The sequence below is a fragment of the Brienomyrus brachyistius genome, unplaced genomic scaffold (genome assembly GCF_023856365.1).
Source record: "Brienomyrus brachyistius isolate T26 unplaced genomic scaffold, BBRACH_0.4 scaffold118, whole genome shotgun sequence".
Classification (NCBI taxonomy): Eukaryota; Metazoa; Chordata; class Actinopteri; order Osteoglossiformes; family Mormyridae; genus Brienomyrus; species Brienomyrus brachyistius.
The window spans coordinates 221059-243329 of NW_026042393.1; the positions used below are offsets into that span (position 1 = coordinate 221059).

A 22271-nucleotide genomic window follows, 5' to 3' on the forward strand; every position below is an offset into this window, starting at 1 on the left:
AATAAAATTTACTTACAAGTTTATGTGTTTTCTTTCTTCTTTACACTACAACGTCACCCTTAGCGAGTTCTGCTCCTACTTCTTTGTCAAGCAAAGTCTATTTTAATGTGTTTAATGCAATACAGTTTGGGTAACTAACTAAATTAACTAAAAAGTATATTGAGGCACGCCTTTCTAGAGTGGCCAGTATGTCCTGTTCAGGGTGTTTGGCTCTTTGATACGCAGACTGACCACCTATCCTGTTATGATACAACTAACACGTAGCTGGCAGATTCTGCTTTAAAATGCATTTCACAGCGCGCGAGTAACAGTCTGAGTCGCAGCTCCGGTATCTCTGGGGCTACGGTGAGGACCAAGGCGCAACAACTTATGCACGCCGATTGTTCAGGCCAGAAGGAAAGCGCCTCTCTGCTCTCACATTCCGCACGACCACAACACAGATGGCGACACGCACAAGAAAAAGCGTTCACGTGACAATCGTTGCTAAGGAAGCACGAAGGGGCGCTTCCGGCTCGCGGATCTGGAGACGCGGCCAGATGAGCACGCGGGACTTCGAGCGGCGGATAACGGCGTTTCAGGTGAACAGGGCTCGTCGCACTGTCGCATTTTTATGCGCGTATCTCGCTATTTTATTCTGTGATGTAATACTTAAGTAACCGGTTGTAGCCGTTGGTTGATACAATAAAAAGCCAATTGTATCGCTGGCCGTAGTAATCATACGGTCCCGAATGGGTGCCGTTTTCCGGTTTAACGTCCTGTAAACAACCCCCGCGGTGTGTAAAAGGCTGTTCGTGCTAAACGGGAACCGTGCCGTGGCAGGCCAGCAGCCGAGGGTGGCTGGTTCGGCGGGAGCTCGGCCTGGCGCGTCGGGATTATGAGGACATCGTCAGGGAGATCGAGGGGGAGCTGAGCGGCCTGCTGTGGAGGGGAGCTGTCATGCCGACCCCGCGCTTCCCTGCACCGGTGAGCCGGCGGAGTCTGATGTGGATTTACGGCTTAGTGCTGCATTGCAGGATGACTGCTGAATTTAACATAAAACACTGAAGGAGAATTCCAAGCACTGCCCTGCTTATGTCTTTCTTTGTTATTGTGAATCGTGTCCCATCACCAGAGTAGTGCGGGCAGTGCTGGGGAACTGAGTGCCAGTTGCCCAGGAAGATGGTGTGGAGATTCACAGCAGGAAACCCACACACCAGAGAAAGACCATGACCCAGGTGCACCATCCCAGCTCTTCTCCACAGTGGAGGACGATGGGCCTGCAGAGAGCGAGAGCGAGGCAGCGCCCTGCCTCCATGAATCAGATGGCAGGGACGAGACTGTGTCACACAACGTGGCTGTGGACTGCAACTATACCACCCAACTGCGGCAGATGGGTAAGGGCAGCTGCCCAAAGCGCCGCAGTGCCAGGCATCGGCTGTGTGGCCTCTCAGCACAGGGCTGCTGTGTTCTCAGGGATGCATCGGCAGAGCTGGGCCCAGGAGCTGCCTGGAAGATGGGAGGAGCTGCGCCTACAGCGGAGAAGCCTGGCCATGGAGCTGCTGTGGGTTCAACAAGCCATCGGCAGCCGCAAGAAGGTGCCCCCCCCACGGGCCGTGCATTTTGCTCTGCTGTTAGCTTTCGTGTAGGGTGAGGCTAATGTGTGCTGTCACCGCTCTCCTTGCAGTACCTCATGCTGAAGCAGGGGCTGGCCGCTCCTGTACAGTGACAGGGACCCCAGCCTGGATTGTTCTACACTGACCACACCGCGCTGGACAGTGTGGGAGCACTTCTGTCGTGTAGCTGTCCAGGCGCACACGGACCCTCTCCCGCCCCCCTCCCGGCCTCCTCCTGACCTCCCGGGCCTCCTATGTGAAGAACATGAGCTTGATAAGCTACCCTGGTGTTTGTGATTCTATAAAGGTCTGGCCTGATGCATTGCCACTATCTGCTAAATTTGTAAATGTGACATGGATCTGTTTTGTTTCTGTGTGTAATTAATAACCAGTAATAAAGACATATTTTTGTAGTGTGTTTCGTCCTGTCTTATTAATCTGCAGAGTGATGTGATTGCTCTACACATGCGCTGTACGGTGTTCAAAGTCAAAGTAAACTTTGTCATCTCTGCTATATACTGTACAGGTACATAGACGAGATGACGTGGCTCCAGTTTTTTTTCTTTTCATTGCATTTCAGTCGTAAAGGTCAGGAATTTGCAATGATTTTGAATTTGGGGTTTCATTGTACTATATCTCTGCAAGATCAGATCTGTAAGTAAAGAGTGACGTGTAACCTATGTACTTAAACCTGTTTAAATGCGTAGCTTCAGTCAGCTGCTGCAGAAGTGTGCCCCCTGGTGGGTGCTGTGTGCCTCTGCCTCCCCTCTTCCCAAAGCACTGGATTGTTTTTGTTCTCTTCCTGCTAATGTTTGTGCTCCTTAGCCTCCTGTTGCTTTGATGTCATGAGGGGCCGGCCTTGCATGTGATTGGGGGACCAGGTGTCAGGTTATCGCCAGTCATATTCTCTCTCTCTGTCTCTCTGGCCCATGCAGCCAATTGTGCCTGGCTCTGCTGCCATGGCAACCAGCAACAGTGACGCTGAAGGCAGTTGTGCGAGTGAGACCCAGCACTGGGAGCAGTGCGCTTGGCGGTGCTGAGGCTCTGCAGGGCGATCGTGCTCCACAGAGACATGGCCACCAGCTGGATGTCAGTGCCGGCGGCCAAGAGTATGCTGGTGTTCAGGAACGGTGATCCCTTCCATACAGGCCAGCGGCTGCTGCTGCGACCAAGGGCTGGTGCCACGTTGGAGGCCTTCCTCAACGAAGTGACGCAGAGCATCGGGGCGGCGGTGGCAGTCAGGGCCCTGCGCACCCCCCGGCACGGCCACCGCGTGCGGGACCTGCAGGAGCTGCGGCCCGGGGGGGCCTACGTAGCGACCGGCGTGGAGAAGTTCAAGAAGCTGGAGTGAGTGCCATTGGTGGGCAGCTTGTCGACTGGGGGGTGGGTATGTGCAAGCGGCAGAACAGAGAGGGAGGGCCACCGAGCCTGGGCTTTCCAGAATGTTCTGCATGCGAGTTAATAGTTAAATGGGAGGGGGGAGGGTTCAGGAAGACCCCCTGCGGTGTCGTCCGGGTCTGTCATGGCGTCTCATCGGTCTTCTCTTCCTCTCAGTTACTTGAACACAGGAGCCAGGAGGCCGGAAGCAGGCCGAGGTGCTGCTGGACCGCAGGTGGGTCCCCTCTGGCTCAGTCCAGACCCGTTACTCATTAATCAGGAAAGCTGTGGTAACCTCCTACTCCCAGACTGTCAGTCATGTCATCGCCATGGAAACCGGTTCATTCACCTGTGACAATCTGTGTCCTGCCCTGTAAGGCAGTGTGTGAGTCAGACGTTTGGGGAATGCCAGCCACTCTCAGGCCATTGTTCAGTAAGAGCAACTGGAATGTCACACCACTGGGCAGGTGGATGGCTGGTGGGTGTGGCTGCGAATCACAGCCGTGAATCAAATCGAGCCGCACGGTTGAGGCTGAAACATCGTTGGCTGATGGGCAGCAGACTCCAGGTCCCAGCATTCCCTGGGCCAGGCTTGTGTTGGGTCTAACCTCACTGATCCTTTGGCTAGTGGGAAGGGGTCCATGCTCTCGGCCTCATACTTGGCACACTGACACACCCCGCCTGAAGGCGTTGGCTGTGCGCCACTTTCCCCGTCTCTGTTCCTCTCTAGTCGTCTGTGTTAGCTGTGCTGGACCCTTTGCAGGCCCTGTGGTATCCATGGGTGACTCCTGGTTCTCTCTCAGGTACAGCCCCCCCAGAGGCCCAGTGTGTCTGCCAGGTGGAGGAAGGCTGTGCACCTTCCCCGTGTTGTGCAGTGGGTAACAGCCTGTGCACCCTCACACACGCATATTAGCCTGTGCATCCTTACACATGGATATTCATACCATGTGTGCTCACAGCCGTGTGACTCCCCCCCCCCCCCGGTGTCTCTGTGTAGTGTGTTCCGTAATGGCGACGTTCTGGCCCCCCCACTGCGCCTCCTCATCCCCCGGAGCCTTCAGTGGGACCTGGAGCAGGTGCTGGGCCTGCTCACTGAGAAGGCTGACCTCCGCACCGGAGCTGTGCGCAGGTGGGGGTCCGGGGGTCTGAACAGAGGCCTTGGGGAAGTAAAGCAGGTCTGGGGCCCTTCACATCATCGTGTTTGACCCCCCCAGGCTGTGCACTCTGGAAGGTGGGACTGTGTCATCTGTGGACGAGCTGGTGAGCGGCCAGTATTACGTTGCCGTGGGGACGGAGAAGTTTAAGAAGTTGCCGTATGTTGAGATGCTCGTCCCGAAAGCACCCGGCCCAGGCCTCAGGTACAGGGGGGTGGGCGAGGTACAGGAGGGGGTGTGCAACCTGGGCTCTGACTCTCAGGTCTTTTAGGAACCACCCCAGAAGCCGGAAGCTTCCACAGCATCGGCAGGTAGGAATCAATGGAGGAACAGAAATCCACTGCTTTCCTGACTCACAACACTGATGTAATTTCCTATCCATTTCTCCAGCAGACCAGGAAGCCCGTCAGTGTCCCACAGGATAGGTACAGCGACTCGGCATTGCTGGTGTCCCCAGAGGTAGGAGCGCCTCCTGCTGGCAGCCTGCCTGTGCTGCAGCTCCCTCGTCAAGAGGGAATTAATATCCTGGACCCTTGCAGGGCGACAGCCGGCGAGTCAGATCCACTGGTGATGAGGCAGAGGGCGGAGGGCCCAGGGAGGGTAGGAGCCCCAAAAAGGAAGAATCTCTCTTCTATGCCAAACCCATGAGGGTCCACAAGAACCGAGCTGGACCCAGAGTCCCAGCAGCGAAGGGGGGACAGGGTGAGTGGAGCCCCCACATGTCCAGGTATGGAATCACACACACGCTGAGGCTCTGACTCATGCTCACTACATTTCAGCCCAGTCCAGTGTGTTCAATGGTGCTGTGAGGAAGAGGAGGGAGGAGACGCAGGGCGCTGAGCAAGTGGCCGAGGATGAAGACACTGCTGTAGAACTTCCTCTTGATCAGGTGACCTCTGGTTTGGGTGTGACGATGGTCTGTAAACATGGTCTGTAAGCTTCACAGAATGCACTGATCCTGCCGCTTTGCTGTCTCTGGTGAGGGGGAACTTCATCTTTTGTTCTGAATGTCTAAGAGGGTGGCAGAGACGGTGGAGGATGAAGCTCTTCGTGAAGATGATGGCAGCGCTTCCCCCAAGGATCACAGACCGCAGGTAGGCATGTGAAAGAATCTGACTGCAGCCGTCTCTCCTGTTTGTCACCCTCCAAGCGTCCAGCGGTGTTTAGAAGAGGCACCCCGGACGAGGTGAGAGCTGTGACCCACACTGGCATTGAACACTCCTGTCACCGAGCACACCTGTGCCTGAACACTCCTGTCACCGAGCACACCTGTGCCTGAACACTCCTGTCACCGAGCACACCTGTGCCTGAACACTCCTGTCACCGAGCATACCTGTGCCTGAACACTCCTGTCACCGAGCACACCTGTGCCTGAACACTCCTGTCACCGAGCATACCTGTGCCTGAACACTCCTGTCACTGAGCACACCTGTGCCTGAGCACTCCTGTCACTGAGTGCACCCATGCATGAACACTCCTGTCACCGAGCACACCTGTGCCTGAACACTCCTGTCACTGAGTGCACCCATGCATGAACACTCCTGCCTCTGTACCTGAACACTGCTGTCCCTGAGTGCACTTCTGCCTGAATCTGCCCATCCCATTGCTGTTTTCACCTGTGTTTAAGCAGCTGGCCACTCAGAACTGGAGAGCTCGATCCTCAAGTTCAGATCTACAAACTGATCACATTGGAGGAGCCAACAGGCCAGACCTGCAGACCACCCAGCAAGAAGTGAGTGAAGGACCAGTGAGCCAGTGGAGAACTGCTCTGATTCCATTTTAATTTTCAGATTAATGCACAGGACCCTTTTGATCGGTAATCTGTTTCAGGAAACAAATTTCCATGGATCCAGACCAACATCTAGGACATCAGGGAATTCTCTGACCCACCAAGAAGTCAAGTATAATTGAGAGACCAACTACCTGATGGCATAATTACTGTGTGAGACAAGCATAGTACACATAACTGTGATTGGATGTTCAGTTTAGGCAGCACAGGACAGAGCTGCAGCCCAAGCCTGGAGGAGGTGAAATTTCCAGCCAATCTTTCTAAACTTTAGGGTTTATAATCACTAATATGTAAACTTGCACAACAGCCTGAAAGTAATATCACATATTTTACCCACCGTGGGTGTCACGTGACCTAATTCACCAAGTACAGTGCAGTGTGAAAGACCAGAAAATTTCTGCAATTGACTCCAGGTTATCTTTCATCAAATTCAGCTATTGAATAAGCCTCAATGCTCTTAGATGCCCTGTTCCAAAGGAGCAACATCAAATGTGACAATCATTCGAGTACATTTATTAACTACTTAATTAAGATTACATTCATTAACACATCTAAGAAATGTACAGCTAAAAATCCTTTCACATAAAAAATGGGATTTTTAATAACTTGTAGCCATGTTTTCTTATTTTACTTGGAATAATAAAAAGAAAACTGAATAATTTCACACATTTGGAAGGATTTACTGTAAACACGGAATTGAAGTTCCATCTGAGGTTAAGACAAAGGGATCCATTTAAGAGCTTGCAATATTCAGTGAACCCCACAACAGCTAAATGAACCATAATCACAGAGCTGACCTGTAAAGGGCCTATTCTCTGCACACCATGTAGGTGCACATGAAGGTCTTTCCCTACTTATGGCTACACTCTGGAAATTCACATGAGGTCAGCTGTATATTTGAACTAACAAGCTTTTTTTTTTTTTAAACTGTGGGTGAGAGACTCATTTTCTGGCTAAATTCACTGAACTCCAGTATAAGCAGTTTCCTGTCCCAGGCTGAGCTCTGTGAAGATTACAGAGGCTTCATTCCAGTCAGTGGTGTAGAAGGACCCTCGCACACAGGCTTCTGTGTCGAGGTTCAGTTCTATCCTGCAGTGTTGCTCTCCCTGATGGAGCTGGTGACACACAGCGTGACCCCCAGCATGGTCAGGAACATCCCCAGCAGAGCTCCTGAGGGCACAAGGAAGCTGCTCTAAGTTACGGCGCCATTTCTCTCAGGGTGCACATAGCAGTACTCAAAGACCCAGAAGACACTTGCCTTTCCCACCGACCTCCTCTCCCAGGAGCTTCCCTGCTAGCAGCGTAAAGAGGAAGGTGAGGGAATTCGTCACAGGCACAGCCAGGGACAGGTCTGAGTTAAGTCACAGAGCACCAGAGCATCTAATCACTGATCTTGATCTAGTACAGCATCAGGACATAAGATAGAGACTCTGAAATGGCAAGCCAAGGCTGACATGACAGGCTGGCTAGCTCACCTGTGGTGGCAAGAGTGAGGTAGTATACAAGGGAGCCACTCTGGTTCAGCAGGAAGGGCACAAGGTACTGTGAAGAGAGGATCAGCTAAGAGAAATTTCAACCTCTGCAGAGCTCCATAATGCTCAGGGATGACTGTGCAATTCGTGTGTAATCCTGTGTACATTAGGTCACCATATATCCAAAATCAATCTCTAAACCGAAGCACTAATACTACACATCTTTTGCTGCTCTCATCACCTGCACTGTGCTCTATACTCACCCTGATGTTGATGAAGAGGAACTTGACCTCAGCTATAAGCTGAAAGACCATTCTGCCCCCTCTGACATCCTCTATCCCCTCTGCTCCTTTCTTCAGGAAAGGGTTAGTAGCTCCCCAAAGCAGAGCCACCAGCAGCAGGCTCAGGACCTCTGCTGCGAGGAGAGGGCAGAGGGCAAATTCATTTTCAAATGACGGACTTATATGCCTTAACCCACCGAACTTATTTGCCTTAGGTGTCGCTATAATGTTCTGAAGCCATTCACTTGTGACAATCATTCTTGTCAGTCTTCTTTTGTTTTATTTTCGCAGTTTTAACTAGAAATGAGGAAAAGTAATTAAGTATTTTTCTCGTTTAAATGGCTTCCCGGTGTTCGGCTTAGCGGGTGAAGCCGCCGTGCCCAGGATCATTATATTGCCGGTTTAAATCTCCGTTGGGCGCTTGAATAAAGTATGTAACCCCCAATCACTCCTGACCTGCTTCCTCAAAATGTACATCGCTTTGGATAAAAACGTCTGACAAACAAATGTTAAAAAACAATAAATAGTCTGAAAGGCATTTCGTTTTATACGGCTCAAAACGGGGAGAGGTGCATTTCCAACATTTAAACCGTAACAATTCGTTTGTTAATCAAACAGCCTTTGCAATACTTACTCAAAGACACCATAACAGACGTTGCATATCACATGACCAAAACAATCACTTTGACCCGGTAGTAATACTTAATACCAACGATAGAGGGCGCTATACTATATGTAGTCTGTTAGAGGAAAAGGTCGCGTTTCCTTAATGCTTTGACCCGGAAGCGGTTGTTCTTTTTACGCTCGTACTTATCTGCATGCTGTAGCCAGGCCTACTCGTTTCTGTTTTATAGACAAATAATCCTAAAAGTTAAAGAGATTTACTTTCTGTATTACAGTGTCGTGGTGTTATGGTGAGTGTTAAACACACGATAATAAAAATTTCAATTTAATCACTGTCCTTATCTTTCGGGATTCCGTTATGATTGAGTGTTCCTCGTAAGTAATTAAGCACGCCGTTAAATGCGTGTGGAACCGGCGGAGGAAGCCGGCTTCTGTTTCTGAGGTTTCTCATAGTGACGACGCGGCTGGAGTGCTGATGCATCTATAAACGTTCATTTTTAATGGCTTAAATGGACCTAAAGTTCCCCAGTTTATCACATCTGTTTAGTCTTAGATCCAAGTCTTTTTCCTTTGGTCATTGTTTAATGTCGAGCGGCAACTTTTAGTCAGAGTCCTGTTGCTTTTATATAACGTGTATTGTACGTTTTTAGCATAGAAACCGTGCCTTAATGTTTGTCGAGGATTTCAGCTGCCCTGTCCCCCCGTACCCAGAGACCCATCCTCCTGCAGGGCCATGAACGGTCCATCACCCAGATCAAGTACAACCGGGAAGGAGACTTGCTCTTCTCTGTGGCTAAGGACACGGTAGGGACGTTTGACTGTATATTGTGAATTTTTGTTTAAAAAAGAAAAGCTGTGATTGTGATACAACTGTCATGGACGCAGGTGACGAATGTGTGGTACTCGGTGAACGGCGAGAGGCTGGGCACCTACAACGGCCACACGGGCGCCGTCTGGTGTGTCGATGTTGACTGTATCCTTATGCTGCATACCGTTACGCGCTGGTCTGTTAGCTTGGAAACCACCCCTTTTTGATCTTCCTGGGGTGTTCCCAAAAGTGTGTCATCTGCCCTTTTCAATGGAATATGGAACTAATTTGTTTCTTCTCCTGGTGATTCTTACCATATAAAACTTTTATGTTGATTGCCACAAACACCAAGAAAAAATGCCTTTGCTAATATCTCCTGGCATTCCAAGTTTCTAGTTTCCTTAATGGTTGGTTCAGGGGATACCAAACATGTTCTAACAGGGTCAGCTGACAACACATGCCGTCTTTGGGACTGCCAGACGGGTGAGTGGCACCTGTGTGGGGGTCTGGGTTGGGCACCACCGGCTTCTCGCCTTCCAGCTGACGTGTCTCTCTGCTCTCAGGCCGACAGCTGGCCCTACTGAAGACCAGCTCTGCAGTGAGGACCTGCGGCTTTGACTTTAGTGGGAACATCATCATGTTTTCCACAGACAAGCAGATGGGTTACCAGTGCTACCTGAACTATTTTGATCTTCGGGACCCCCAACAGATCGGTAGGCATATGCCAGACTGACCCCCTCCCCCCGCTGGTGAACCCTGACCAGTGCTGTAATGGTGATCCAGAAGTAACTTAATGTACCGTTGGCTGATTTCCCTGCAAATGTAAATCTAAAGGTTTGCTGTCTTCAGGGAATGTTGCAGCATGCGATCCTCTCTCATGGCCCCTCCCATTATACCCCTCCCCCACTCGGCTATAGCTGAACCCCAAAGCTGCAGCACTGATGTTAAAGTTGGGATGTGGCTGTAGTGCTGGTTGTAGATCCAGGATTGGATTCATCTCCTTGTGGAAATGATCATATCTCTTAATGTTTGCATCCCTCCCCAGAGGAAAACCAGCCCTACGTGTCAGTACCATGCAGCGAATCTAAAGTCACCAGTGCCGTGTGGGGGCCACTGGGGGAGTTTGTCATCGCTGGCCATGAGAATGGAGAGATCAATCAGTTCAGTGCTAAGGTACTGATCCCGTCCATCTATGATGGGTGGTGTTCACAAAGTCTGCCTTCTGTGGCTCTGTTTATCTGATGTGCCTTAAAATGGTACCATTCCAAGTTCAGGTAGGGCTTGCAGTGAGCTAAGCCTTTTCCTGTATGCTCTATCATCACAGTCTGGAGAGATACTGAAGAAGGTCAAAGAGCACACCAAGCAAATCAATGACATCCAGTCCTCTGTGGATCTCACCATGGTTATCACCGCCTCTAAGGACAACACTGCCAAGGTATGCAGCACAGTGTTGGGCTTCACGGTGACTCCACTGGGGGACTGCAGGATCATTGACCGTCCGTCGAAGAGCAGGACCATTTTTTCATTCTCACAGATAGAGGTTTGTTTGCCCAGAACATTAATTGGAGCTGATTGGCTGCCACTTTCTGTAGCTGTTTGACTCGACTTCGTTGGAGCACATCAAGACCTTCAAGACAGAGAGACCGGTGAACTCTGCTGCCATCTCCCCGATCATGGATCATGTAAGGCCTGACTCCCCCCAGTCCGCTATGTGCCTCTGCCCCGTGGGCTCATGTCACACACACACTGCATATATGTTTCATCAGTGGACACTGGTGTGAGTGTCATTCTGTTCCTGTTCAGGTGGTCATGGGAGGTGGACAGGAGGCCATGGAGGTCACCACCACCTCTACGAGAATTGGCAAATTCGAGGCCAGGTAGGTGTACAGCTGGGGTGGGGTGGGGGTCAGTATCGGGTTTGGGGTGTCAGAACCGGGCTCATGACCCAATGGCGTCTCCTTACCCAGGTTCTTTCATGCTGCATATGAGGAAGAGTTTGGAAGGGTGAAAGGTCACTTCGGGCCCATCAATTGCGTTGCATTCCATCCAGATGGAAAGAGGTTTGCCCCTCCCCTTCGTTGACTGAAGTATGCGGCGGCCGCGTGGAGCGTGTGTGTGTGTGACATGGAGCGTGTGTGTGTGAGACATGGAGCGTGTGTGTGTGTGTGTGTGTGTGTGTGTGTGTGTGTGTGTGTGTGTGTGTGTGTGTGTGTGTGTGTGTGTGTGTGAGTGTGTGTGTGTGTGAGAGAGAGACATGGAGCGCGCGCGTGTGACACGGTCTTGTCTCATCTCTCCTGCAGCTACAGCAGCGGAGGGGAGGATGGCTACGTCAGGATACATTACTTTGACCCACACTACTTTGAGTTTGAATTTGAGGGGTGAAGGAGAAGGACCCCCTGCCACCTTCAGTGATACCCTGCAGCTCTGCCCCTCGCGTGTCAGGACAGCTGTTCTCCTTAGCTGCAGCACCAGTCTGCTGAGGGTCTGGACTGTCTGGTTTTGTGGATACTGCTAAGTGCTAACCCCCCCCCCCCCCTCAAATGCTGAGCAGTGATTCATGCAGTTCTCACAATAAAGGGAATCTCAGCTTAATGTGCTGTTGGTTGCAATCTTGTTCATGTCTTATGTTCCGGGGAGACACAGTAAGACGTACTGGAATGGAATCTCTTGAAGCTGCTGTTCCTCTGCATGTACAGTAGAGCTTCAGGGAAGGCAGCTCTTCCCAGCTGAAGTGGGCACTGTTGCGGCTGCCTGCAGGCCGTGCATCGTTTTGCTTAAGTTTCTGCCCTGTGTTGCCTGCTCACTTGGTGCGTCGTGTCACTTGAGTGGGTTTGTAGTGTGAGATAATGTGACCGATTACAAAGGGGGTGGGGAAGTTGGGGGTACGGGCTTTAAATATCCAGCTTGACGGCTAATCTTTGAAAAGTTTATTCTCATTGTTCTAAAGTACATCATGACATCACTTTACAGAAATGCTGCTGCTATATGTAACTGACCAGCTGTTCTAAGGGGACTGTGGCATGTTTACAATGATCAGTTCAGTTTGCTTAATGGGCACTTCACAGTTGCACGCCTGTCCAGATGGACAACGAGGCCTGTACCCATCTCATTTCTCACAGTAGGCCTGACCTAGGTGCCTACCAAGCCCCCAGTGTCACTGTTAGCTAGCCATAGCTACCCATAAGCATAGTGTCCGCATATTCTTCATGTTACACAAAGCTTCACACTGTCCTCCGTGTGCAAGTCGAGGTGCCGCAGAGTCGCTGTGGAGATGCTGCCGCTGTCATGGCCAGTCTCTCGTCAGTCAGCCACAGGGGTGGGGGCCGAACACCTTTCTGCCTCCAGCTCTGTCGAATCTGGGCTGCAGCCTTGGCTTGTGCTCCTGGCCAGCAGGCTCTGCATCTCCTCCATGGCCTCCTGCAGGTACTTGGTGCTGTAAGTCCACCTGAAAAACAGCCCTGAAAAGCATGAAGAGGCCATGCAGGTCAGACACAGGCTTCAGCTGTCCAAAAGCACCTTCTCCTAAGCAAGGTGCACGAGAGAGCATAACCACACCCTCTACTGCGGGGTTCCCTGATAAGCAGCCTGTCAGAATGTTTGGGGCGTGCAAAACACGTGTGTATCACTGCATTCTGGCAGAGGCGCCATTACCATCTGGCAAAACTAGAGGTAACGATCATCTTGGCTTTTTGTTGTTGATATATTTTCCCAAGAGCCAAATTTTATCTGGATGACCTTCCTGTACATCATACAAGTTCTTCCCAGTGAAATGAAACACAAATGCCACTTATTAGCCAAAAACAAACTATTGGATGTAGAAATTGGCTCTCTACTATGGTAAATGCGTATTTAGCACACATTGTGGATGCAGTTAATGCGCACTGGGTCAGAGTGTAATGTAAGGTTAGCACAGCTGAGATGGTTATTCAGTGACGTCTCATGCTTTTTCAGGTTGCTGCATATGAAGGTGAAAGTGTAAAGCCTGCTGGTTTGTCTTCTAATGTCACTGCTCTCCTTTGATACACCATCACATTCTCTTTGACTTTGTAGAAATAATTCTATAGTTACTAATTTAATAGCCTTATAGTTAATTATGTGGTTTTGAGGAGTGTGGCAGAAACAGGGGCCCGGCGTTTGTTAATCTGCCCCTGCCGCCTACCCTGCCACAGCTGTACACACTGTGGGTACACAGACGGCCAGATGGCCAGCTCTGTGGGCTGGTACAGGGGGTTAGCGAACCGCTCCCTCTCCTCAGGCCTCAGCAGGAACTGGAACAGGCAGTGTGTCTTCTCCTTTACTGCCTGATAGCACCTGCATGAGAGGAGAGGAGCAAATTTGTGAGGGCTGTAGGATCTGGCTCTCTGCTGCCACCCAGGGAGCTGCACACCATTTAGGGCGTTTTGGGTGTATAAGTGATACGTTCAAATGTAGGACAGGACACTGCTGTGGGACCTTTGCTACAGGTAATCTCAGCAATCCAAGCAGTGTGTGGCCGGTGTGCCTGTTGGGCTGGGCCATGGTGGCCGTCTCCCCCTACCTCTCGGCGTCGCTGTTGCAGAGGAAGGTGCCGAAATTGGAAGCGTAGGCTTCCTGGGCCAGGCGAAGCAGCAGCGGCTCGCCGAAGGCCATGGCCAGCGGGAACTGGCGCTGAAGCTGCCACACGCAGTCGAGGAGCAGCAGGAACACGGGAGCCTCCTGCCTGGGCCGGGCATGCGAGTAAGCCGAATGGGTGTAGCGTTGCTGGAAAGGGTGTCCAGCCTGGGGGGGGGGGGGGGGGAAACTACTTGTAAACAGACCACAGCAGACGGCGCGTAGATAAGGTCTGGGGGACTCACCAGCACCCACTCCCTCTCCAGCAGGGCCAAGAAGCCAGGTAGGGTGCGGCAGCGAGGGTCGAGAATGAGCTGGGCCAGGGTGGTGAGAAGCAGAGTGGTGTCGGTGCCCTCTGAGCCGTGCACCAGCACCGGACAGCCCTCTCTGGGACAAAGGAAGTGACAAAACCAAGAGCATGGCTCAGTAGTGCAAATGTATGTTAGGCTTATGGTATCACTCAAGACAAGTTTACTCGCTATAGTGTGCCTTTACACTGTACCGTACTATACCCTGCTTTCAACAGCTTCATTATCTCCGGCGTCGGGCCCTGCCTTCCTCACAGTGTCAGCTTCATCTTCTCCGGCGTCGGGCCCTGCCTTCCTCACGGCGTCAGCTTCATCATCTCCGGCGTCGGGCCCTGCCTTCCTCACGGCGTCAGCTTCATCATCTCCGGCGTCGGGCCCTGCCTTCCTCACGGCGTCGGCTTCATCATCTCCAGCGTGGGGCCCTGCCTTCCTCACGGCGTCGGCTTCATCTCCGGCGTCGGGCCCTGCCTTCCTCACGGCGTCGGCTTCATCATCTCCGGCGTCGGGCCCTGCCTTCCTCACGGCGTCGGCTTCATCATCTCCGGCGTGGGGCCCTGCCTTCCTCACGGCGTCGGCTTCATCATCTCCGGCGTCGGGCCCTGCCTTCCTCACGGCGTCGGCTTCATCATCTCCGGCGTGGGGCCCTGCCTTCCTCACGGCGTCGGCTTCATCATCTCCGGCGTCGGGCCCTGCCTTCCTCACGGCGTCGGCTTCATCATCTCCGGCGTCGGGCCCTGCCTTCCTCACGGCGTCGGCTTCATCATCTCCGGCGTGGGGCCCTGCCTTCCTCACGGCGTCGGCTTCATCATCTCCGGCGTCGGGCCCTGCCTTCCTCACGGCGTCGGCTTCATCATCTCCGGCGTCGGGCCCTGCCTTCCTCACGGCGTCGGCTTCATCATCTCCGGCGTCGGGCCCTGCCTTCCTCACGGCGTCGGCTTCATCATCTCCGGCGTCGGGCCCTGCCTTCCTCACGGCGTCGGCTTCATCATCTCCGGCGTCGGGCCCTGCCTTCCTCACGGCGTCGGCTTCATCATCTCCGGCGTGGGGCCCTGCCTTCCTCACGGCGTCGGCTTCATCATCTCCGGCGTCGGGCCCTGCCTTCCTCACGGCGTCGGCTTCATCATCTCCGGCGTTGGGCCCTGCCTTCCTCACGGCGTCGGCTTCATCATCTCCGGCGTGGGGCCCTGCCTTCCTCACGGCGTCGGCTTCATCATCTCCGGCGTCGGGCCCTGCCTTCCTCCCGGCGTCATATCCTGCCTTCCTCATGGCGTCAGCTTCATTAGCTACAGCATCAGGCCCTGCCCTCCTTATGGTGTTAGCTTCATTATCTCCAGTGTCTCTCTTAGGGTGACCACTAGCATGAGGACTAAGGCTCAAAAAGAACACCCATGAGAAGTTTTTGAGTGGGTGGGTTGGCTATATTATGCATATACTACAGAGTCTAAGAACGGCATATCGTTCAAGGTAATTATCTCATTGTCATGAGAGAAAGGCATAAAAACATAATTGCTAGCACAGTTATTCTCGACTTCTGTAGTGTGTCTGTTCATGTGTTTCACGTTTTTGTGCAACCGGGGGTAGAGGAGAGTGGCGCTAGTTGTTGACGGGGAGCGGGTAGGGGGAAGAGAAAAGGAGGATAAGGGGGCTACAAAGCGGAAACCCATCAACAGTCTGGAGAGTGAGCTGGAAAAGCAGACTGTCCTGATGAAATCCGGACAAGTGGTTACCCAGGCCTCACCTCTCGACACACTCAGCCAGCAGGCCTACAGCAGACAGTGTGTTCTGCACGTGGGATAGCCAGCGGGAGCTCTCCAGACGACTCAGCCAGCGCTCCACACTCTGCCACTGATCACTGCAAGCTTCTACCAGTTTGACAAAGGCCTCCAGAAGCGGCTTCCCTCTACAGAGAGCAAACAGAGAGTGGATGAGGAACGCCTCTCTGATGCAGCCTTACTCCTCTGTGTGGGGGTGGAGCCTCGTGACTGGGCCATACCTCTCCAGATTACGATGGAGCCTCTTCCAATTGCTATAGTTGGCCTTGGATTCAAATCCTCCACCGATCACTCGAGCCTGCTGGGCCAGCTGTGCTGAACGAGTGTCAATGATGTATCCTTGGGGTAAGCCGTCAATCACAGCATGGAGCAGGGACTCATCCTCTCTGCAGCGCTTCCTATTGGCCCCTTGCAGAGGCTGACTGCTGCGCATGATCACCTAGGAGACAACGTGCCATCCCAAAGACCTGTAAGGCTGCTGCGGATTTAGGTGAGCATACGGTCCTGCAGTTAGCCATGTGGCAGGCTGAGGAAAGGCAGGCCTGTAGGGCTGCTGCGGATTTAGGTGAGCATACGGTCCTGCAGTTAGCCATGTGGCAGGCTGAGGAAAGGCAGGCCTGTAGGGCTGCTGCGGATTTACGTGAGCATACGGTCCTGCAGTTAGCAATGTGGCAGGCTGAGGAAAGGCAGGCCTGTAGGGCTGCTGCGGATTTAGGTGAGCATACGGTCCTGCAGTTAGCCATGTGGCAGGCTGAGGAAAGGCAGGCCTGTAGGGCTGCTGCGGATTTAGGTGAGCATACGGTCCTGCAGTTAGCCATGTGGCAGGCTGAGGAAAGGCAGGCCTGTAGGGCTGCTGCGGATTTACGTGAGCATACGGTCCTGCAGTTAGCAATGTGGCAGGCTGAGGAAAGGCAGGCCTGTAGGGCTGCTGCGGATTTAGGTGAGCATACGGTCCTGCAGTTAGCCATGTGGCAGGCTGAGGAAAGGCAGGCCTGTAGGGCTGCTGCGGATTTAGGTGAGCATACGGTCCTGCAGTTAGCCATGTGGCAGGCTGAGGAAAGGCAGGCCTGTAGGGCTGCTGTGGATTTAGGTGAGCATACGGTCCTGCAGTTAGCGATGTGGCAGGCTGAGGAAAGGCAGGCCTGTAGGGGCGCCTATGCCTACACCGTGCTTGTGATTGGTCATTGTACTGCAAACTGTGTGCACTGCTGCCTTTGTATTAATGTGTGCTTTAGTGTCCTTGGCTGTGCCAGTGGGGGTGCGATTGCTCACACCAACATATCCGTCTGATTCAGGGTGTGTGTGTGGTGGGGGGGTCAGATATATGATACACTGTGGAGACCAACTGTCCGAGCAGTGTGATAAAAACCATTTATTTTTTTTCAGTCCCCACAAGGGGAAATTCAGTTTTATAAAAATCTGTGACTGCATTCAAAAAATGAAAAATGCCGAAAGAGTTGCATTTTGTTTGGTTACTTTGGTTAAGGCCGTCATTGTTAGGATGAGGGTTTTGCCCTTAGAAATTAATGGATGGTCCCCACAAAGATATGAGTGCAGGTCTGTGTGTGTGTGTCTCTCACCGTGTTGTTCGGTCTGTGGTAATAACAGAGGACGGGAAATCTGCCCCCCTGCCGAAACCTGGCAACCTTCCTCAAGGTATTGTCATCAACAGTGTGTGGCACGATGACAGCAGGGGGGTAGGAGAGGCAGACTGAATAATCCCTGTTCACCTCCGACAGCCGCCACCTTCCAGTCTGGGGAGGACAAGCACAGCCGCCATCAAAGTCTTGCTGCTGTCTTCATGGGTAAGCGAAGAAGAAACTGATAATACAAACTAGTTGATAAATTTATATTTCACTTTATTACACATTCTACAAACGGCAGCAACTGCAAAGTCTACATGTCTGCCCTCCTCTGTCTGCAGCTGACTCCAGGTCAGTGAAGTCTGGCAGAGGGGGGCTCCTGCCTGTACTGCTCTCCTCTCCTCGCAGTCTAAAAGACGCACACACAGCACTTCCTCTTCCTCCTCTGCCACTTCCTGTCTCATGCTGCAGGGTGGCTGTACTGGAAATACATCTACCTTTTCACGTGTTCATCTTGATTCCAAAAGGGCTGTTTGCCAGCGTGTCGGGGGGCTCACCTGTGCGCTGAGCTCAGCAAAGTCTTGTACTGGCAAAGACAGCCCCCAGGGGCCTTTCAGACTGAGGTGGGAGGGTCTGTAGTAGAATGGGTATAGATCCGCCACAGTGTCCAGAGAGGAAAGGGCCTGTAGAAACAGGGGTTCCCTTAGAGAAGGAGCGTATCTTTAAGCCTAGTTCATACTTCAGTTTTCCCCGTGTGCTTTCTGGCTGCGGACGGTCATCTGCGGGGCAGCTTGTGTTCATGCTACATTCATCTGTGGAATCGGATGGTTGCAGTCCGTGCTGCATAGAGCAGAGATATTCCACCAGACCAGGAGAGGGCAGATACAAGTACAGGCAGTATCGTAATACGAGTAAACTTTTATGAATAGGGTTAAAGTTGTTTGGCAAGGCTTGGGCGGTATTATGGTAATACGGCATGCCCCAGTACTTTGAAATCCTTACGACAAAATTAGCCGGGACCCCAACCCCCCTCATCGGCTTGACAAATTTATATCGGAATAGTGTTGTTTTTAAAATACCGTACACCTCAGTATAATGTCTGGCCATAGATGGGCGGGTACCTCCGACCCCCCCCCCCCCCCAAAGCTGCAACTACTATCCTTCCTCTACTCTTTCATCACTGACTGCTAATCTGTCATAATCCTCGCTGCCACCTACTGGATATTGGCCAATCAATTATCTTTCACATGTGCAATGGTTTTGACTTCCACATAAAAACCTGGGCACCGACAGCAGCCGTCCACAGCCAACCCCAGATGACAAATTTTATGTCAGTTTCCCTTGTCCGCTACTAAAAGCAGAAAAATGATGTGTGAATTGGCCTTTAGAAACATGGCCTCCCTTAGCGGCAGGGCCTCCCTTAGCGGCAGGGCCTCCCTTAGCGGCAGGGCCTCCCTTAGCGGCAGGGCCTCCCTTAGCGGCAGGGCCTCCCTTAGAGGCAGGGCCTCCCTTAGAGGATGGCTACATGGTGTCCAAGCATGGATTCAGGCTGGGGGCCATACCTCAATGGAGCTGGCGACATTCAGGCACTCCTCCATGCCTGGGATATCCAGCTGCAGAATCCGCAAGTCCTTGCACTTAATAGTGATGGTTCCAGAGGACTCGATGGCCCTTTACATAGAGCAGACACAACGGTCAGTGCTACCCACAGTGCACTGGGCCACCTCTAACACAGTTCGCGTACCAGACATCATGGCGAGAGCGAGCATGAGAGTGCCCCAAGCATGAGAGTGCCCCGAGCATGAGAGTGCCCCGAGCATGAGAGTGCCCCGAGCATGAGAGTGCCCCGAGCATGAGAGTGTCCCGAGCATGAGAGTGCCCCAAGCATGCCCCACGTGGGTGCTCTTGTCTGCCGCCTTCTGCATGCACTAGAACAGTCAGCCTGTCCTGCTCGGTAGGTGAAACATGTGTTTTCAACCTCCAGCTAGCTTCTTCCGGACGAACGTTGCACGTTTGAGCGCTCCACTGTCCTCGTATACTCTGGAGCACACAGGCCAAAGCAAAGCAAACTGTCCCTGCATGGCACACAGCAAGCTTGCCCGGGAGGAGCACATGCACAGCCCCCTGTGCCAAACCTGTCACTCTGGCTCCATGCACTTAAGCGCAGGCCCGAGAACTCCATCAGGTTCTCCACACTGCTAAGAGGAGAAACAGCAGGGCAGTCAGGGTGAGCACCCGGGCAGTGTCATGGCATCTCCGTGCAGTTTGAGGCCATCGGGACAGCTCTCAATCTCCTTCAGGAGTGCGGGAGATGCAGGTGCAGATCAAGTCGAGTGTCTTTGTGATTTAGACAGGATCCCTATTATGTCACAGCTCTGTAACTACGATAAATCACCAATTAAGGTGATCAGACTGCTTATAGGATTTGTGATTCCGAACGGCTGCGCTTTATTAAGAAATACCTATAACAGGCTATTTATCTTACTATGGGGGTAATGCGACCTTGCACGAGAAAAGCGGGTTGGTCAAATGACGGAGTCGGAGCAGAAACGACTCTACTCGCCTTTTCTCGACGGCGTCGATGTTCCGGAGCAAAAGCAGAAGCTGTGCGGCGCTGTCGCCGTCCCTGCCGAACAGCAGCAGGTGGTGGCCGGTAACACAAAGCGTCCCCTTCAGCGGCGCTCCGAGCTGCTGTGTGAGAACCACGTTTTCTACGTTGGCGGTCCTGATATGCTCGGCGAACTCCATCACACTATCGCCGGAGCGATGGGTGCCAGGGGCTTATGGTGCCCGAGTGCCGGCTGTGGCGGGGCGCCGCCCTATGGCTCTCAGAGGCGACACTCGCACCGTCAGCTGGATGCAGCCGAACTGTCGGCGGCTCTCGCTTTCGCTTTCATGTGCGGGGTGTTAAGTTGAGTAAGACGCAGCAAGCGCTTCTCCTGTTTCACAAATGACCGTTTCCGTTTGTTCACCAGTTAAAGCTTCTCCAATCAGCTTTATGAGTTTTAAGCTAATTATGGGTGTGAAGTGATGCGTATATAAGTGCACTATCTGTGACCGTTAACTTCATTACAGCGTATTCATCTGACTAAAATGAATATTAAAAACCCACACCTATCCGAACAAGTACTTATTCTGTTTATGCACTCATGTTGTATGGGATTTCATGCCAGAAAATTCGGTAAATGTGTTAGCTTGGGTTTCATAAAACACGGTTATAAGGATAATTTTGAACGAACAGGTATTTGCCATCACCAAGGGCGTGCCAGAAGTTAAACATGAGGTATTTCTGTATAAGTTTTATTCAGAAGGTTCAAAAATACTAGGCCAAAATAAAAGTAGTAATAATTTAAGACTTCGTAATGTTTGGAGAAGCTCCCCGGCAGGCCTGCAGGTGGCGTTATATACTCAAAATGCCAATATTTCCACAAGGAATGCTTAACTTAATAATTGACGCTGTGGTGGGAGTGATGGGTTTTCCTGCCGTCTTGGTGATGATTGTAGGAGTATTGTGTGTGTCGGGTGGGGGTCAGACGTCTTTTTGTCTTATTTATCTGCAGTCTCTCCCCTTTTAAAATATGCTGTGGCTGTTGCTGTGTCTTTCTTCAGTGCTACTTCAGTGATTACCGCTTTAAACTTAGTAAAACAGTAGGATGTGGTGTGCTCCGCTGACCGAATCTAATACACATAGTGCGAAATTCCACGTATCCCTAACTGACATGCTGGTGGTGGATGCTTAGTTTGTAACATTCTAATCTTTAACCTTTAAACCTGGCATGCACCCATGCACTAGACTGGCGTGGGCAGGGCAGTTTCCAGAGCACTGCCTGGGGAGCATAAGCGGTGACTATCCCTGAGTAGCAACTGAAGGCCTGACGTCCGAGGGGAGGCAGAGTCTCCTGAAATCAGTCTGAGCATGAGCAGCATGAATGAATGTGAAATGATCACTATCACAGCTTGGTGTGACGTCGACCAGGTTGCTCTTCCCACCCTGCTGGTGAATCACCTCTCTCCACTCCAGATACCGGCAATGACGCTGGTTTTCCACCAGCACAGGAAAGCAGAGCGTAGCAGAATCTGCTCAGAGAGGGGGTGTCTTTTGCCTTGGCCTGCTTTCCATCCACCTCCTTCAGGTGGTGTGAGAAACATGCACTCAACATACCTGAGAATCACCACGGAGGGGAGCGACAGGCAGCTGCAATCCTGCCCAGGACCCTCTCTGCCTTCTCCCGTGCTGTGTTTGCAGTTTCTCGCTTCCTGTGTGCTCTGTGACTCACTTCCTGTGTGCGAACTAGGCCCCACTTCCTGTCATCGCACTCTCAGGCTCCTCTCTGCCACCACAACAAAAACCTGCGGCATTTGCAGCTACAATGGGACAACCGCTCCCTTGAACAAAAGCAGCATTAAAAGAAGAAACATAAGCCACCATCTTCAGGGCCTCTCCAGGCCCGATGCCAGATGAGCAACTTGACTGGTCAAGGCAGAGCCTAGCTGGCTCTGTAGGAGACCTCATGTCTCTCTCTCTGAGCAAAAGCTCCCACTTGGCTGCTTTTGGCAGGTTTGGGGTAGAGACAGAACAGAGCTGTGTTTTCAAAGGACCTACATTTGTCAGAAGGAATGGCTGGTGAAGCTAGTTACAAAGTGAGACAGAGATGCATGACACCAGCAGCCTGTCCCCCTTGGCCCCCAGCCCTGTGTGTTCCGTGTTCATGGCCTTCTTTTCTGCACTAGCTTATCATGATCTTATCATGATGAACACCTGTTCTCCACCACGGAAAGTTCTGCAGGGGCTCCCTGTCAGTGTGAGGAGCACCAGGTCTGAGGCTTGCCTTCACCGACGCTGCCACCGTGTCCCAAAAATGTGACTGTGCTCCATGTGACAGGCTTCAGGAATCCTGAGCCTGTAAGCAACCCTGCAGAC

At 52.1% G+C, this 22271-nt stretch overlaps 5 protein-coding genes and 1 long non-coding RNA gene across 18 annotated transcripts; 4 read left to right on the forward strand and 2 right to left on the reverse strand.

The window, feature by feature from the left end:
- Positions 1 to 213: 213 nt before the first annotated feature.
- iqcc (IQ motif containing C) lies at positions 214 to 2005 on the forward strand. The gene is made up of 5 exons (XM_049004795.1): positions 214 to 578; positions 820 to 963; positions 1112 to 1373; positions 1453 to 1574; positions 1664 to 2005. The coding sequence occupies exons 1-5, from the start codon at positions 441 to 443 to the stop codon at positions 1703 to 1705; spliced, it is 708 nt and encodes a 235-aa protein (XP_048860752.1). The 5' UTR covers positions 214 to 440; the 3' UTR covers positions 1706 to 2005.
- A 402-nt stretch (positions 2006 to 2407) lies between these two features.
- dcdc2b (doublecortin domain containing 2B) lies at positions 2408 to 6576 on the forward strand. Of its 3 annotated transcripts, none has more exons than XM_049004785.1 (12): positions 2408 to 2939; positions 3147 to 3204; positions 3773 to 3843; positions 3967 to 4098; positions 4184 to 4327; positions 4395 to 4434; positions 4517 to 4582; positions 4663 to 4825; positions 4903 to 5012; positions 5140 to 5217; positions 5751 to 5855; positions 5954 to 6576. In XM_049004785.1, exons 1-12 carry the CDS (start codon positions 2665 to 2667, stop codon positions 6032 to 6034), a joined length of 1323 nt encoding a protein of 440 aa, XP_048860742.1. In that variant the 5' UTR covers positions 2408 to 2664; the 3' UTR covers positions 6035 to 6576. The 3 variants fall into 3 exon arrangements, with proteins under 3 accessions (XP_048860742.1, XP_048860740.1, XP_048860741.1); XM_049004783.1 differs by having other exon boundaries at positions 2532 to 2939; positions 4514 to 4582; XM_049004784.1 differs by having other exon boundaries at positions 2541 to 2939; positions 4514 to 4582; positions 5754 to 5855.
- tmem234 (transmembrane protein 234) lies at positions 6405 to 8366 on the reverse strand. Of its 3 annotated transcripts, none has more exons than XM_049004788.1 (5): positions 8300 to 8366; positions 7648 to 7799; positions 7388 to 7454; positions 7171 to 7203; positions 6405 to 7082 (listed from the first exon to the last, which is right to left on the reverse strand). In XM_049004788.1, the coding sequence occupies exons 1-5, from the start codon at positions 8310 to 8312 to the stop codon at positions 6997 to 6999; spliced, it is 351 nt and encodes a 116-aa protein (XP_048860745.1). In that variant the 5' UTR covers positions 8313 to 8366; the 3' UTR covers positions 6405 to 6996. The 3 variants fall into 3 exon arrangements, with proteins under 3 accessions (XP_048860745.1, XP_048860744.1, XP_048860743.1); XM_049004787.1 differs by having other exon boundaries at positions 7171 to 7206; XM_049004786.1 differs by having other exon boundaries at positions 7171 to 7263.
- Positions 8367 to 8419: 53 nt separating this feature from the next.
- eif3i (eukaryotic translation initiation factor 3, subunit I) lies at positions 8420 to 11689 on the forward strand. The gene is made up of 11 exons (XM_049004742.1): positions 8420 to 8579; positions 9001 to 9093; positions 9175 to 9262; positions 9515 to 9580; positions 9661 to 9810; positions 10143 to 10270; positions 10422 to 10532; positions 10690 to 10779; positions 10901 to 10974; positions 11065 to 11157; positions 11398 to 11689. Exons 1-11 carry the CDS (start codon positions 8577 to 8579, stop codon positions 11477 to 11479), a joined length of 978 nt encoding a protein of 325 aa, XP_048860699.1. The 5' UTR covers positions 8420 to 8576; the 3' UTR covers positions 11480 to 11689.
- A 320-nt stretch (positions 11690 to 12009) lies between these two features.
- On the reverse strand, positions 12010 to 20330 carry LOC125727794 (myotubularin-related protein 9-like). Of its 9 annotated transcripts, none has more exons than XR_007388854.1 (12): positions 19914 to 20330; positions 19486 to 19548; positions 18913 to 19021; positions 17908 to 18033; positions 17348 to 17521; positions 15989 to 16206; positions 15734 to 15895; positions 14200 to 15361; positions 13933 to 14074; positions 13635 to 13855; positions 13257 to 13408; positions 12404 to 12542 (listed from the first exon to the last, which is right to left on the reverse strand). XR_007388854.1 is itself a non-coding variant. In XM_049004736.1 (11 exons), the coding sequence occupies exons 1-11, from the start codon at positions 20096 to 20098 to the stop codon at positions 12319 to 12321; spliced, it is 1776 nt and encodes a 591-aa protein (XP_048860693.1). In that variant the 5' UTR covers positions 20099 to 20304; the 3' UTR covers positions 12010 to 12318. The 9 variants fall into 9 exon arrangements, 7 of the variants coding, with proteins under 7 accessions (XP_048860693.1, XP_048860695.1, XP_048860697.1 ...); XR_007388853.1 differs by having other exon boundaries at positions 12417 to 12555; positions 19914 to 20329; XM_049004736.1 differs by lacking the exon at positions 14200 to 15361 and having other exon boundaries at positions 12010 to 12542; positions 19914 to 20304.
- LOC125727797 (uncharacterized) lies at positions 16305 to 16796 on the forward strand. Its single transcript, XR_007388855.1, has 3 exons — positions 16305 to 16407; positions 16483 to 16632; positions 16708 to 16796. It is a non-coding gene; the product is annotated as an uncharacterized LOC125727797 (long non-coding RNA).
- Positions 20331 to 22271: the final 1941 nt, after the last annotated feature.

What these genes read in the sequence shown, in the direction of transcription:
- LOC125727794 (XM_049004733.1), bottom strand. Translation starts at nt 20,098, where the DNA reads ATGGAGTTCGCCGAGCATATCAGGACCGCCAACGTAGAAAACGTGGTT. An exon ending in CTCCATCGTAATCTGGAGAG is followed by an intron (nt 15,896 to 15,988) that starts GTATGGCCCAGT and finishes TGCTCTCTGTAG; the next exon opens with AGGGAAGCCGCTTCTGGAGG. An exon ending in CTGGCTGAGTGTGTCGAGAG is followed by an intron (nt 15,362 to 15,733) that starts GTGAGGCCTGGG and finishes TTTGAGCCTTAG; the next exon opens with TCCTCATGCTAGTGGTCACC.
- dcdc2b (XM_049004783.1), top strand. Translation starts at nt 2,665, where the DNA reads ATGGCCACCAGCTGGATGTCAGTGCCGGCGGCCAAGAGTATGCTGGTG. An exon ending in CGCACCGGAGCTGTGCGCAG is followed by an intron (nt 4,099 to 4,183) that starts GTGGGGGTCCGG and finishes TGACCCCCCCAG; the next exon opens with GCTGTGCACTCTGGAAGGTG. An exon ending in AGCAGCGAAGGGGGGACAGG is followed by an intron (nt 4,826 to 4,902) that starts GTGAGTGGAGCC and finishes ACTACATTTCAG; the next exon opens with CCCAGTCCAGTGTGTTCAAT.
- tmem234 (XM_049004786.1), bottom strand. An exon ending in TCCTCTTCATCAACATCAGG is followed by an intron (nt 7,455 to 7,647) that starts GTGAGTATAGAG and finishes CTCTCTTCACAG; the next exon opens with TACCTTGTGCCCTTCCTGCT. An exon ending in AGAGGAGGTCGGTGGGAAAG is followed by an intron (nt 7,083 to 7,170) that starts GCAAGTGTCTTC and finishes TTGTGCCCTCAG; the next exon opens with GAGCTCTGCTGGGGATGTTC.
- iqcc (XM_049004795.1), top strand. Translation starts at nt 441, where the DNA reads ATGGCGACACGCACAAGAAAAAGCGTTCACGTGACAATCGTTGCTAAG. An exon ending in GGCGGATAACGGCGTTTCAG is followed by an intron (nt 579 to 819) that starts GTGAACAGGGCT and finishes GTGCCGTGGCAG; the next exon opens with GCCAGCAGCCGAGGGTGGCT. An exon ending in CCATCGGCAGCCGCAAGAAG is followed by an intron (nt 1,575 to 1,663) that starts GTGCCCCCCCCA and finishes CTCTCCTTGCAG; the next exon opens with TACCTCATGCTGAAGCAGGG.
- eif3i (XM_049004742.1), top strand. An exon ending in TCTCTGTGGCTAAGGACACG is followed by an intron (nt 9,094 to 9,174) that starts GTAGGGACGTTT and finishes TCATGGACGCAG; the next exon opens with GTGACGAATGTGTGGTACTC. An exon ending in TCAATCAGTTCAGTGCTAAG is followed by an intron (nt 10,271 to 10,421) that starts GTACTGATCCCG and finishes CTATCATCACAG; the next exon opens with TCTGGAGAGATACTGAAGAA.